Source organism: Leopardus geoffroyi, chromosome B3 (genome assembly GCF_018350155.1).
Source record: "Leopardus geoffroyi isolate Oge1 chromosome B3, O.geoffroyi_Oge1_pat1.0, whole genome shotgun sequence".
Taxonomy (NCBI): domain Eukaryota; kingdom Metazoa; phylum Chordata; class Mammalia; order Carnivora; family Felidae; genus Leopardus; species Leopardus geoffroyi.
Window position 1 is genome coordinate 63,425,407 of NC_059337.1, and position 15,972 is coordinate 63,441,378.

The 15,972-nt window shown below is 39.2% G+C and overlaps 1 protein-coding gene across 2 annotated transcripts in view; it reads left to right on the forward strand.

Moving 5' to 3' along the window:
* FSIP1 (fibrous sheath interacting protein 1) overlaps positions 1 to 15,972 on the forward strand; it is a 197,334-nt gene that overhangs the window by 59,157 nt on the left and 122,205 nt on the right. For both annotated transcript variants that reach the window (XM_045450073.1, XM_045450074.1), the window contains exon 10: positions 12,249 to 12,389. In XM_045450073.1, the coding sequence (XP_045306029.1) occupies positions 12,249 to 12,389 (141 nt within the window). The remainder of the gene's footprint in view (positions 1 to 12,248; positions 12,390 to 15,972) is intronic.

A 15,972-nucleotide genomic window follows, 5' to 3' on the forward strand; every position in this document is an offset into this window, starting at 1 on the left:
TAGAATTCCAGTTCATGCTTAGATTTTTTTTTTTCTGGTTGGGAGAAGGTCTTCAAAATTGTACTCATTTTAAGAGGCATTTCTTGGTTCTTTTTTAAAAAAAATTATTTAATTTTATATATTTTTAAATTTACATCCAGATTAGTTAGCATATAGTGCACCAATGATTTCAGGAGTAGATTCCTTAATGCTCGTTACCCATTTAGCCCATCCCCCCTCCCACACCCCCTCCAGTAACCCTCTGTTTGTTCTCCCTATTTATGAGTCTCTTCTGTTTTGTCCCACTCCCCGTTTTTATAAGATTTTTGTTTCCCTTCCCTTATGTTCATCTGTTTTGTCTCTTAAAGTCCTCATATGAGTGAAGTCATATGATTTTTGTCTTTCTCTGACTAATTTCACTTAGCTTGATACCCTCCAGTTCCATCCACGTAGTTGCAGATGGCAAGATTTCATTCTTTTTGATTGCCGAGTAATACTCCATTGTATATATATGCCACATCTTCTTTATCCATTCCTCCATCAATGGGCATTTGGGCTCTTTCCATACTTTGGCTATTGTTGATAGTGTTGCTATAAACATTGGGGAGCATGTGTCCCTTTGAAACAGCACACCTAAATCCCGTGGATAAATGCCTAGTAGTGCAATTGCTGGGTCATAGGGTAGTACTATTTTTAGTCTTTTGAGGAACCTCTATACTGTTTTCCAGAGTGGCTGCACCAGCTTGCATTCCCAGGCATTTCTTTGTTCTTAAACCAACTGGTTTAATTGAATATAAAGGTCTTCCTTACATTTGTTTGTTTGTTTGTTTTTGTTCTTAAAATGTTGGTTCAGTTGTACACATTTTGGTAAGGCCAACAAAAAACTAACAAACGTTTGACTGAGGAAAATTGTAGTTGTATTCATCTTTTTTCTTACCCAAAGCATACTATTGTTGACAACAACAATTAACAGTTTTTTGTCTCTTCCTGTTTCAACATTAGCTAAAGCTGAAGAAATATAAAATGTAATCCTATAACATGTTTTATTGCTGAGTCCAGGGGTTTGCAGAGTTCAGGTAATGGCTATCTAGTCTACTTGATGTCAAATTACTTAATATGATGGTTGAGGGCAGGAATCTAGGAATTTTTTATGTATGCTAGTCACAAGCACAGAAGTCTTATTGACCATTGTGTCATTTCCAAAAACTATAGAAGCATGCCATAAGAGTATGGATTTCTCGATTGGGAAGTGAACAAGAAATTACTTCAAATGTCCTTGCTAACTTGTCAAACATTTCCCAAATGAATCTGTGGAGTTCTTCTTACCACCTGTGTTTTACAGATTAAAGTTTATATTTATATTTTTTTATTTTTCTGTGTTAAGTCTCCTGTGTAGTCAAGGTTTCTTTCATTTCATGACAATATTCTAAAATGGTAAAAACAATTTGGCTGAAAGATTTTTTCCCTACCTCTACTACTGCTAGGCAAATGACCCACCTGATGACAGAAAATAGCAATTGCTTTTGGAAAAAGATAGCTTTTGTTTGATAACACAGGGAAAGCTGGCTTTATTTGGGCAGGTTTGTATTTTTCTGTTTAGTTAGTTTCAAAGACCCCTGTTGGCTCAGCCAACACCACAGATATTTTTCTAAGGTTGAACCTAGAATATGTTGGCAATCAATTAGTCAAATCAATAAATATTGATCTCAGGGACAGTTCTCATTTTGTGGCTCCTGGGATATTCTGAGAGCTTTTATTGAACTGAATTTTACTTCTACTGAATAAAAACATTTCTGTATGCCTGAAAACCAGAAATGATATGGCTGGTCAGAGAATCTGCTCAAAACATTCCTACCATAGGAAATCAAGATATTTCCTTAAAAAAATTTTTTTTAATGTTTATTTATGAAAGAGAGAGAGAGACACAGAGTGTTAGTTGGGGAGGGGGAGAAAGAGAGTGAGACCCAGAATTTGAAGCAGGCTCCAGGCTCCAAGCTGCCAGCACAGAGCCTAATGCGGGGCTCAAACCCACAAACCGTGAGATCATGACCTGAGCCAAAGTGGGACGCTTAACCGACTGAGCCAACCAGGCGCCCCAAGATATTTCCTGATGATCATGAAAATGCATAGTACTGGTTGGCACTTTGATTTGACAAGAGAACCTCTCCTGGTACCAACAGAGCTTCTTGAAAATGCCAGTGGGATTTTTGTTGCTGTTGTTAGAATCAATGATTATCTTTTTTTGCTCCCTGTTGGCCTATCTTTCACTGCTTGCTATCCTTCAAATATTTGAACTATATGGTTATGCTATCAGATTACAACTGAGGAAGGCTGTTACATATACTTGGGTCTAACAGTAGAGAATTACAGAACTCATAAGATATGAGAGTTGGAAGAAAGTGTTTTGGAAGAGCTTGAGACAGAAAGAGAAAGTGACTTGCTTAAAAGTATATAGCTGGTTATACCAGCAGAACTGGGGCTAAAACCTAACTTTTGGGCCAGTACCTTTGGGTACAGAGAGTCACATTGTCAGAGCAGAACAGAAATAGCCTTGCTAGAATAATATTTCTGTTTTCTTAAAAATCAAATATGACTTCTGCTTATGAAGTTAATATGTGTTTATTATGGAAAATTCAGGAGTTACAAAAGCATCTAAGAAAAATGAGGTGAAAGAAACAAGATTTTTACCATCAGATTCAATTTCCTTTGAATTTACTTCTCTGCAAACACACACACACACACACACACACACACACACACACACACACACGGTATACCAGTTAGAATTTTGAGCAAGAAAGAGAAAACAGCCAGCTTGGATTTTGAAGATAAGTAAGTTAAGGAACTATTTATGGATTTAAAGGAGCCAATATGGGACATTAGGACACATAGGGACTAGCAACAGTGGGTAGGGGAAGAAAAAGTGTATTGGAACTTAGGGAGAGCTGGAGCTGTGGGAGAATGATAAACAAACATTTACAGTTTTGCCATCCAAAACTGTAATCACAGAAGGTGTAGGCAAAGGATTAACCAATCCTTCCCCCTTCATCATGAGAATTTGAGCTGTAGTTAGCTTTCTAACTGCTTCCCTGGCAATACGATGAAAGTTGGAAAGTTAACAATGTTAGGAGGCAACTTTGCTCATGCTAAAGATGACCCAGGGATTGGGAGAATTATAAAGGCCTGGTGGAGAAGCTCTACTTTCAGTCTCACTTAGTGCAGTGTTTCTTGAGACTGGGCATGTCCCTGGCTGGGACACTGTGGGGGTGTGCCTGTGGGATCATTTCAAGAGATGGTGTTCTTATGAGATATATAGTTTTTGAGCCACAGTAGCTTCCTTGCCCTTGTACCTATACTGTCATGACACAGACTGTGGCAAAAACTCCCATTGACCAGGGGTACCTGACACTACCCTGCCGTGTTTCCTGTCCTATGTTCATCTAAGTAGACTAGCTCCACCTGTGGCCTCTGTCTTTGCGCATGAATATTCAGTTGAATCTAAGATAATTCTCCTGATGGGCCCCTTAGGGATATATTGCTGCCAAAACCTTAATGCCAGAGCAGGAAGGAAAAGGGGAAGATACTGCAAGCTCTCTTTTCTCCTGCTCTCCAGTTCATTGATTGAACCTACCCACAAGACAGCGGTCAAGGAGAAAGAGTCTGATTGGCCTAGCTTGAGTCAGGTGTTCTCCCATAGTTTGTTTATCATTCTTGTGTTGATGGACATTTGCCTCTATGCCTAAAGCTGCTGTGAACATTTGTGTACAAGGCTTCAGTCATACATTTTCATTTCTCTTGGATAGAGTCACCAGGAGTGGAACTATGGGTCATAGGAAAGACAAACACTGAACTCTTTAAGAAACTACCAAACAGTTTTCCAAAGTGGTTGTACCATTGTATACTCCCATCAATAACACTTGAGAGTTCCTCTTGGTCCCTACCTTTCCAATATTTGGGGTTAACAAAATTTTTCATCTGGGCCATTTTTGTGACTGTGTAGTGATATCTGATTGTGATTTTAATTTACATTTCCCTGATTACTTAATGATGTATAGGACTTTTTCACGTGCTTATTTGTCATTCACGTGTCTTCTTTTATGAAGTATCCAAGTCACTTTAAAGCTACACTATCTTTTTTAGTATTTATTCTTCCTTATTTTATTATTGAATTGTGTGAGTTCCTTACATATTTTGGATACAAGTCCTTTGACAGGTTTGTGTGTTATAAATTTTACTCTCAGCCTATGGATTGTCTTAATGGTGGCTTTGAATAAGCAAAATTTAAAATATAAATGAAGTCTGAATTAGAAATGTTTTTCTGTGTCTTTTCTTCACATACCCAAAAACTAAAAATAAAATCATAGTTGTAGATTATTAAAATGCTGTCTCTTAAAAAAAAGATTTCCATTTAAAAATGAAATCCAATTTGGATGTTTTTCATCTCACTATAATTTATAGACTGAATGTTTGTGTCCTCTCAGAATTCATATGTTGAAATCTGATCCCCAGTGTGATGGTATTTGGAGGTCAGGACTTTGGGATGTGATTAGGTCATAAGGGTGGAGCCGTCATGAAGGGGATTAGTGCCCTGATAAACAAGACGTAGAGAGCTCTCTTGTCCCTTCCACCATGTGAGGACACAGCAAAGAAGATGGTCCTCTAGGAACCAGGAAGCAGGCCTTTATCAGACATCAAGTCTGCCAATGCCTTGATCTTGGAGAAATACATTTGTGTTGTTTATAAGCCACCTTCAATGTGGTCTTCTATAATAGCAACTCAGACGGACTAAGACACTGTGTATCCTACTTCATGGTAGATATATCTTTATAAAAGTTGATGAAATGCTGGATGGTTAAAGCTTCAGAGAGACCTAGGGGTGCCTGGGTGGCTTAGTCGGTTGAGCGTCTGACTTCGGCTCATTTCATGATCTTACAGTTCGTGAGTTCAAGCCGTGCATCAGACTGTGCTGACAGCTTGGGTCCTGGAGCCTGCTTCAGATTCTGTGTCTCCCTCTCTCTCTGCTCTTCCCCTGATCACACTCTGTCTCTCTCTCAAAAATAAATAAAGATTAAAAACAAATTTTTTTTTAAAAAGCTGCAGAGAGACCTTTATACCATCTTTTTCAAATGCCTCCCTAACATTAGGTTTTGTTCTTAAATATATTCCTGATAATAATTCAGCCTCTGGATGCTTCTAGAGATTGAGAGCTACCAGAAGTGTGTCCCCTTTTATGGAAAACAAAATGTAAAATAATCGCTTCTTGAAATTGAAATACTTTTTTAATAGTGTCTTCATTAGAACTTTATACAATATAGGGGCACCTGGGTGGCTCAGTCAGCTTCTGACTCTTGATTTCAGCTCAGATCATGGTCTCACAATTTGTGAGATCGAGTCCTGTGTCATGTTGCGTTGACAGTATGGAGCCTTCTTGGGATTACCTCTAATCCTCTCTCTTTGTCCCATTCATAGCTCATGCTCTCTCTCCCTCTCTCTCTCAAAATAAATAAACTTAAAAAAATAACTTCACAAAATATAAATTTCATTGAAACATTAGTGTGAACAGAGTTCTGAGAACCAGATTACAGTTGACTTTTGAACAGTGCAGGGATGAGGGGCGCTGACACCCAATGCAGTGTAAAATCTGCGTTCTTACTTCTGACTTTCCATAAGCTTAACTACTGTTAACTGGAAACCCTACTGATAGTGTCAACAGTTGATTAACACATATTTTGTATGCTATATGTATTATATACAGAATTCTTACAATAAAGAAAGATAAATAAAATGTTATTTAGGAAATCATAAGGAAGAGAAAATACATTTATTTATTTATTTTTTAATATATGAAATTTATTGTCAAATTGGTTTCCATACAACAGCCAGTGCTCATCCCAAAAGATGTCCTCTTCAATACCCACACCTACCCTTCCCTCCCTCCCACCCCCCCCCCCCATCAACCCTCAGTTTGTTCTCAGTTTTTAAGAGTCTCTTATGCTTTGGCTCTCTCCCACTCTAACCTCTTTTTTTTTTTTTTTTCCTTCCCCTCCCCCATGGGTTCCTGTTAAGTTTCTCAGGATCCACATAAGAGTGAAAACATATTGTATCTGTCTTTCTCTGTATGGCTTATTTCACTTAGCATCATACTCTCTAGTTCCATCCACGTTGCTACAGAAGGCCAGATTTCATTCTTTCTCATTGCCACGTAGTACTCCATTGTGTATATAAACCACAATTTCTTTATCCATTCATTGGTTGATGGACATTTAGGCTCTTTCCACAATTTGGCTATTGTTGAGAGTGCTGCTATAAACATTGGGGTACAAGTGCCCCTATGCATCAGCACTCCTGTATCCCTTGGGTAAATTCCTAGCAGTGCTACTGCTAGGTCATAGGGTAGGTGTATTTTTAATTTTTTGAGGAACCTCCACACTGTTTTCCAGAGTGGCTGCCCCCATTTGCATTCCCACCAACAGTGCAAGAGGGTTCCCATTTCTCCACATCCTCCCCAGCATCTATAGTCTCCTGATTTGTTCATTTTGGCCACTCTGACTGGCGTGAGGTGATATCTGAGTGTGGTTTTGATTTGTATTTCCCTGATGAGGAGCGATGTTGAGCATCTTTCATGTGCCTGTTGGCCATCCGGATGTCTTCTTTAGAGAAGTGTCTATTCATGTTTTCTGCCCATTTCTTCACTGGGTTATTTGTTTTTCGGGTGTGGAGTTTGGTGAGCTCTATAGATTTTGGATACTAGCCCTTTGTCCGATATGTCATTTGCGAATATCTTTTCCCATGCCGTTGGTTGCCTTTTAGTTTTGTTGGTTGTTTCCTTTGCTTTGCAGAAGCTTTTTATCTTCATAAGGTCCCAGTAATTCACTTTTGCTTTTAATTCCCTTGCCTTTGGGGATGTGTCGAGTAAGAGATTGCTACGGCTGAGGTCAGAGAGGTCTTTTCCTGCTTTCTCCTCTAGGGTTTTGATGGTTTCCTGTCTCACATTCAGGTCCTTTATCCATTTTGAGTTTGTTTTTGTGAATGGTGTAAGAAAATGGTCTAGTTTCATTCTTCTGCTTGTTGCTGTCCAGTTCTCCCAGCACCATTTGTTAAAAAGAGTATCTTTTTTCCATTGGATATTCTTTCCTGCTTTGTCAAAGATTAGTTGGCCATAGTTTTGTGGGTCTAGTTCTGGAGTTTCTATTCTATTCCATTGCTCTATGTGTCTCTGTTTGTGCCAATACCATGCTGTCTCAATGATTACAGCTTTGTAGTAGAGGCTAAAGTCTGGGATTGTGATGCCTCCTGCTTTGGTCTTCTTCTGCAAAATTACTTTGGCTATCCAGGGCCTTTTGTGGTTCCATGTGAATTTTAGGATTGCTTGTTCTAGCTTCGAGAAGAATGCTGGTGCAATTTTGATTGGGATTGCATTGAATGTGTAGATAGCTTTGGGTAGTATTGACATTTTAACAATATTTATTCTTCCAACCCATGAGCATAGAATGTTTTTCCCAGTTCTTTATATCTTCTTCAATTTCCTTTATAAGCTTTCTATAGTTTTAAGCATACAGATCTTTTACATCTTTGGTTAGATTTATTCCTAGGTATTTTATGCTTCTTGGTGCAATTGTGAATGGGATCAGTTTCTTTATTTGTCTTTCTGTTGCTTCATTATTAGTGTATAAGAATGCAACTGATTTCTGTACATTGATTTTGTATCCTGCAACTTTGCTGAATTCATGCATCAGTTCTAGCAGACTTTTGGTGGAGTCTATTGGATTTTCCATATATAATATCATGTCATCTGCAAAAAGTGAAAGCTTGACTTTATCTTTGCCAATTTTGATGCCTTTGATTTCCTTTTGTTGTCTGATTGGTGATGCTAGCACTTCCAACACTATGTTAACCAACAGGGGTGAGAGTGGACATCCCTGTCGTGTTCCTAATCTCAGGGGGAAAGCTCTCAGTTTTTCCCCATTGAGGATGATGTTAGCTGTGGGCTTTTCATAAATGGCTTTTATGATCTTTAAGTATGTTCCTTCTATCCCGACTTTCTCGAGGGTTTTTATTAAGAAAGGATGCTGAATTTTGTCAAATGCTTTTTCTGCATTGATTGACAGGATCATATGGTTCTTATCTTTTCTTTTATTAATGTGGTGTAGCACGTTGATTGATTTGCGAATGTTGAACCAGCCCTGCAGCCCAGGAATGAATCCCACTTGATCGTTGTGAATAATTCTTTTTATATGCTGTTGAATTCAATTTGCTAGTATCTTCTTGAGAATTTTTGCATCCGTATTCATCAGGGATATTGGCCTGTAGTTCTCTTTTTTCACTGGGTCTCTGTCTGGTTTAGGAATCAAAGTAATACTGGCTTCATAGAATGAGTCTGGAAGTTTTCCTTCCCTTTTTATTTTTTGGAATAGCTTGAGAAGGATAGGTATTATCTCTGCTTTATTTTTTTTTTTTAATTTTTTTTTTCAACGTTTATTTTATTTTTGGGACAGAGAGAGACAGAGCATGAACGGGGGAGGGGCAGAGAGAGAGGGAGACACAGAATCGGAAACAGGCTCCAGGCTCTGAGCCGTCAGCCCAGAGCCTGACGCGGGGCTCGAACTCACGGACCGCGAGATCGTGACCTGGCTGAAGTCGGATGCTTAACCGACTGTGCCACCCAGGCGCCCCTATTATCTCTGCTTTAAACGTCTGGTAGAATTCCCCAGGGAAGCCATCTGGTCCTGGACTCTTATTTGTTGGGAGATTTTTGATAACTGATTCAATTTCTTCGCTGGTTATGGGTCTGTTCAAGCTTTCTATTTCCTCCTGTTTGAGTTTTGGAAGTGTGTGGGTGTTTAGGAATTTGTCCATTTCTTCCAGGTTGTCCAGTTTGTTGGCATGTAATTTTTCATAGTATTCCCTGACAATTGCTTGTATTTCTGAGGGATTGGTTGTAATAAGTCCATTTTCATTCATGATTTTATCTATTTGGGTCATCTCCCTTTTCTTTTTGAGAAACCTGGCTAGAGGTTTATCAATTTTGTTTATTTTTTCAAAAAAACCAACTCTTGGTTTCATTGATCTGCTCTACAGTTTTTTTAGATTCTATATTGTTTATTTCTGCTCTCATCTTTATTATTTCTCTTCTTCTGCTGGGTTTGGGGTGTCTTTGCTGCTCTGCTTCTATTTCCTTTAGGTGTGCTGTTAGATTTTGTATTTGGGATTTTTCTTGTTTCTTGAGATAGGCCTGGATTGCAATGTATTTTCCTCTCAGGACTGCCTTCGCTGCATCCCAAAGCGTTTGGATTGTTGTATTGTCATTTTCGTTTGTTTCCATATAGAAAATACATTTATTTATAGCACTGTACTGTTTATTGAAAAATAATCTGTGTGAAAGTGGACCTATGCAGTTCAAACTCATGTTGTCCAAGGGTCAGCTGTACAGTCTATTGGCCAGTGCTTATACAGCTTCAGGGTTATAGTTTGTGTTGGGATACAGAGTAGGATTAGTCATGGTCCCTGTCTGAGCAGTGACAGTGTGGTAACTGCGATGAGGGAACATGTGGCATGACCCAGAGAATAACTGCCCTTCCTAAGTATGTTAGGGAACATTTTATAGGGGAAATATATTTGTGCTCAAAAAGAGTTGGAGTCTTCACGAGGAGCTGGAGGAAAGGGGCATGGAGTAGTGGAGAACTAGTAGTAGTAAGTATTGCCATGGTTTTGGGTCTGAGACCCAAGCAATGGGAAGCGAGGCTGAAGAGCTAGTCAGGGTACAGACCAGGAATGATCGAGGACTTTGCTCAGTGACTTTGCTCCATGGCATCTCTGCACAGGGTGGAGTTAATGGGAGACTGGTGGCCCTCAGATCAGTTAAGAGGCTCAAGCTAAGTGGATAGTTCTCAAATTTTCAAGTAGCTGTATTCAGGCTGTCCGTCCCCTATTGAATCAGAATCTCCAGTGTGGAGGCTGGGCCTTTGAAAGTTTTCCCAGGCTCTGTGGGTGAGTCTGAAGGCCACTGGAATTTGAAAACCATGGTTTAGGTGAATGATGAGGCAGTAAGAGAGGAGGGCCTTAATTAAGAGGTATTAGGAAGTGATATGGTGACCCTTCAAGAAAAATTGAAGTTAATGAGACATTTATCCCAGAGGCTAAATATTTTTAGCTTCCAAAAAAATTATACTTTTCCCGTCATTTAAAAAAAAAACGGAATTTGTAATAAAATAGTATGGGATTATATTGATTTTGAGGAACATTTAATGATATAGAAAAATAATCAATTTGTATTGATAAGTGAAAAAATTCAAATTGAAAATGACAATATGGTGTGATCTAAGTTCTATGAAAAAGAAGCAGTCACACAAAAAAATATGCTAAGTAACCATTAATTCAAAGTATATAACAGGGCACCTGGGTGACTCAGTCAGTTGAGCGTCTGACTTTTGATTTCGGCTCGGGTCATGATCCCAGGGTTGTCAGATAAAGCTCTGCATTGGGCTCTGTGCTGAGCATGGAGCCTGCTTAAGATTCTCTCTCTCTCTTTCTCTGCCCCTCTCCCTTGCTTGTGCTCTCTCTCTCTAAAAAAATAAAAATAAAAAATAAAAAACTAAATAACAAAACAAGTTACAAATTATTTAGAGCTAAAAAGTAGTGACAATGTCACATATTTTTTTTTTTTTCAACGTTTATTTATTTTTGGGACAGAGAGAGACAGAGCATGAATGGGGGAGGGGCAGAGAGAGAGGGAGACACAGAATCGGAAACAGGCTCCAGGCTCTGAGCCATCAGCCCAGAGCCCGACGCGGGGCTCGAACTCACGGACCGCGAGATCGTGACCTGGCTGAAGTCGGACGCTTAACCGACTGCGCCACCCAGGCGCCCCGACAATGTCACATATTAAAATCACACGATATAAAGTTTAGGTAGAAGGTAAAGTGTAGCTTTAAATGTACTTTTCTTCTTAAAATGAAACTGTATTATTTGAATTTTCTGTTTCATTTATGAATCGCCAATTAACAAAGTCCCTGACATTCAGTGTCTTAGGAATGTTCCAGCTTCATCTTAGGTTAACTGGAGAGAGTGCTGCTCCTATCGCTTCAATAGAAAATGGCAGGTAATCTGCATAATCAATACTCTTTCTGAATCAGTGTTTTTCATCACAGAGCTGAGGTCTCAAGGCACCAAAATAACCCCAAATACAAGAAATGCAAGCATCTTCAAGGAGACACTGGTTACAAGTACTTCTTACTTGGGCTAGATAATGGGCATGATACAAGCTCTGTAAGGGATGAGAGTGTTGGAGGGTTCTGGTTTGAATAACTTCAAACACAACATTCATGACATTATGTCAGTTACCTGCATGGCAGCACAGAGTAGGAGATCTGTGGGAGAAAAGATAGGAAGTGAAGTTATAGATAAAAAGCCAACTTCCTGTCAAATACTATTTTTATACCCATTAATTTTGAAAGATTATGGTTCTGTCCATTCAAATATTGCTGATAATAGTGAACTACTTCCATTATTTAATCTTTATTCCTTTCAGAGGACATATTTAACTCATATTTGTTAGCCACCAAGATTTGTTGCATACCTACTACCTACTGTGATGACTTTGGGGCCGAATGTTATTATCATTTTGCAGATGCTAAAACTGAAGTTCAGACAGGTTAGTTGATTTCCCTAAAGCCATCTTAGTCAGGAGCCAGGTAGAGCCAGGATTCAAAACTCCTGACTTTGCCCATTCCAGTTCACTAAGCAAACATCTGCCTCTCATAGTATGGATAGGCAGGATTTTTTTTTCTTGTTATTTATATATGATGAACTTGGAGTCCAGAGAAAGTGTGATTTGCCCAAGATCTTGGGCTGATATGTATAGAGCAGGGACCAGAGCCCAGGTTGCTGCTTCCTGGCCACTTCTCTTTTCACTCTAACTTCTTGATTTCCAAATGATTGAGTTTATTTTCCTACTTGTTTTATGTATAGTTGGACCCTTCTCCTTCAAAGAGGAAGAGTTTAGGGAATTATAAATATAATTTGTTTTAAAAGTAGGCTCCATGCCCAGTGCAGGGCTTGAACTCATGACCCTGAAATCAAGACCTGAGATCAAGAGTCAGACACTCCACCAGCTGAGCTACCCAGGTACCCCTGAATATCATTTTGAAGGGAAGAAATATTGTTTGAGAAGCAAAGCCAAACCTTTAAAGTTCATTTGCTTTGGGGCGGCATGTAATGGTACATTTCCAGCCTGTGTGTGAATTTTTTTTTTTTTTTTTTTTTTTGATTAGGAACCTGACCTTAATGATGATGATAAAAATATGGAAATAACTCCAGGAGAAAAGGTACTTCGGAACATCAAAGAGCAACGGGATCAGCAAAACCGGCTGAGAGAGATAGATGACAAACTGAGAAAGATGAAGGAAAATGTGGTAAGTCTTCTTTATTTAAAGTTTAGCTATAACCAATGATTGTATTTAAAAAAGCCTCCAGTTTCCTTTGACTGTTTATGACTGGTTTTATATGTTAAGTCCATCGAGGAAACTGACATGGGAATATGTCAGTAAGAATTTGAATAAAAGCTAAAAATATGATTCGTAGAACTTAAAGTAATATTATGCTTACTTTATGTGATATAATAAATCTGTGAAATCCTATCTGAAGTCAGAATGATGATCCATATGCCTAATATTCTGTGCCTGACAGTGACATAAATTTTTTTTTAATGGAAAAATCTGGTAGTTATTCTCCACAAAATCATCTTTATATATCGAACTTGTGCCTTAAGTAGTCCCACTTTTTGTTCATAATTCATAACATATTATTACTCAGTTTTAATTCATTCTAAATCCTTCGTGTGCCTATTTCATGTTTTAATTGATTGTCATTGAAAGACATATCACTGCGGGTGAGAGAAAGCTCTTAAATTAGCACAATTGTGAGTTGGTTGATATTCTGAACCCATTAGAAATGCTCCATAATATTCTGATTTTGCAGCTACCCGTAGTATGCTTCCACCTGGATACTTGCTTTTACCTAAAATTAAACATGACAAGGCTAAACTTGTGATTCCACCTACATCCTCTCTCCCAGGGCTGGTCTTGTCCTAATTGCCAGCAGTACCTACTTTCTGTCTCCTACTAAATCCTGTTATCTTGGGTGATCTTCAAGCCTCATTAAGTTTTAACCAGTATGTCTAATTTGCTGTCATATCTTGCCGCAGTTCTTTATGACTCTTTGGAATCTTCTCTTTTTTTTTGTCCTTGCTTGTATCACCCTTCTGTCAGCACTGTCCCCTCCTGTCTAGCCGCTTAACCCTGGTCAGTCTCTTCTCTTATTATTTTATTTTATATGCTGTTCCATGGGAGTGAGCGTCAGGTAAGTGATTTTGATTCCATTCTGATCTCCTTAGAGCTCTCCAAGAGTGTGGCCCGGTCCTGACTGAGATTCTTCACCCCTAATGACCGTGTCCTGCTGAATTGCTCTTAACCTTTTGCCAGCCATGGACAGCTTCACTGACTCTCAGCCTAAAGGACAGCTAGGTCTACCTAATGAGAGTCAGGCAACAGATCTAAGGGGAATACATGCATTGTGCTTCTCTTTAGAATTCATTTTTGTTTACTCTTCATGGGAAATTAAATGGGAATTATGTTTCACGGAGATCTTCATTTTTATTTTCTGAGGGTTTTTTTTTTTTTTTTTTTTTTTTTTTTCTCCTTGAGTCTATTGATACGGGGAGGAAGTGGAAGAGGTAAGAATGGTTAGGGAGTGTAAAGAGGCTCTTGGCCAATAGTTGTGGTGGTAGTGATAGGGCATTGCAAACTTGATGCGGTAAGTAAAATGATTGTGGTTTGACTCATTTTGAAAATGGTTGGCACTTCTCACCCCATGCCTGCCAATCCAAGGCAGGCAAAGCCTGTCATTCTCCCTAATTCAGTTCTCCTGATTTCTCACCATTTGTCTTATGCCTTGGACTTGTATCCATTATTTTCTACCATGTCTCTATTATTATTTAATTTTTGACTCAAAACCTGGGTCCTTTAGGAAATCTTGTATGTTTTTCCAGTGTCATATGAAGGTTGGATAGATTTACAGAAGTATGATCAATACTAAGAGTTAGTCGTTATCTAAGTGGAAAAGAATCATATGTAAGTAGAGAAGAACAACGACTGTGGGCCTACAGTGGCAGGCACCGTTCCAAGTACTTTGTAACTTATTAACTTACCTAGTCTTTATAACCACTCTGTGAGGTAAACACTACTATCCTCGTTTTCCAGACAAGGAAATAGAGACGTGGAGAGGTTGAGTAACTTCCTCAAGCATAGGTAGCTACTGAGTGGAAGAGACAGGATTGAAATGATTAACTTTCAGCTTTATTGTTTTACAGTCAACACTTTGAGAAACTTGTGTGATAAAGGCATATGAGTGTTGGCATATGAGTCTTTATGTTTTGACTGCTTAGAGTTTCACAATATCCGATGGATCACGTTGTGTCCCACGTGTGTGTCCTTTTCAGGGAACATACTATGTCTGTTTAAAACTCTGCGAAGCTCATGGCACCTCATAGACTTCTGGGCACTTTGTGGATTGGGAATCTGGAGACCTGACTCCTTGTTTCAGAGTTGTCAGGGGCCTACTCCGTCACCTTGAAGAAGTCACTTAGTCTTTTGAAGACTTGGTTTTCTTACTTTAAAATCAAGAGAGTAGGGCTAGATGACCTTCTGCCTGTGAATGTTGGCATATTTTGGGCGAGAAATAATGTCATTTATAACATGTAAAGCTTAGTGTGTGTGCTTCCTGATTGTTCAGTAGTAATTGGTTTAAATATTCTATTGAAAGTTACTTTTGGAAGTTTAGTAACACTTTTTGGGAGAATGTGAGATTGTCTTTCACATGTATAAAAAAAGTTAGCTTGCTACCTATAGAGCAAAGAATATGTTGTCTGTATGATAGCTTCCGGAAACGGCTAATTTTACAGTTTTGTCTTCTTCTTCCTATTACAAGAGAACATTGTTTCAGGATCACTGATTTGGGTGAAAGCAGTAATCTGTGGACATTGAATTGGTGATTTATGGGTAAAGGCCATATTCAATTTTAGGGATGAACTGGGGAAAGAGTGAGGAAAAGGGCAATGTGGAGCCCTGGGGGTAGTCCTGGAACCACCTGAATCCTAGGTTTGATCTGTCAGCAAGGGCTGGAAAAATGACTTAATTCCATGTTTCAGGTGGTAGGCTGAGGCTGCAAATGCACATTCGCTTCTTCGGTCAAGCTTAGTCGAGGCAGTGGGATTTGGCTAAGCCTGAAGGTGGTAGTAGTTGTATTGGTGTCACCGGATCTTGCTATTAGGAGCTGTTAGGAGCGAGGCAAAGTAGGCACGATGACATGGCGGATGGGGTTTGTGCTGAGCCACTTACTTCTCGCCTGGTGGGCTCCCGTGGGGTTGGGAGTATTGGCTTCGACCATGGATGAGAGTTCCTCTGTCAAGCTGACTCCTTGTATGGAGATGATTTGAGATGATAGCATCAAGAGAAAATGAAAACAGCTATATTCATAGAACAGGCCATACAAGACAGATCCCACAGACAACCTCTCCGTCATTTGCATACAGTGGTCTCTGGTACCTGTCCCCTGATTTTCCCACTAGCTCAGAGAGTCACTGTCTGTTCTTTTAGGTGCCGTACGGGCTTCTTTGCCCATTGACTCTTTTCAACCCAGTCTGCTCTATATTACCTCCCTGCGTTGTAGTTTTGTTATGTAAGCTTCTATACATGGGACATAGTGGTTAAGAGCCATACACTGGAGCAGCCTGTTTGGGTTTGAATCTCAACTCTGTACTTACTAGCTGTGTGACCTTGGACAGGTATTTTGACCTCTCTGTGCTCTAGTTCTTTGATCTGTAGAATGGGATAGTTATAATTAATATCCCCTTTATAGGTTGTTATGAAGATTAAATTAGTTAGCATGTATATAAAGTGCTCCGAACAGGGCTTGGCACGTCTTAAGTGCTATCTAAAT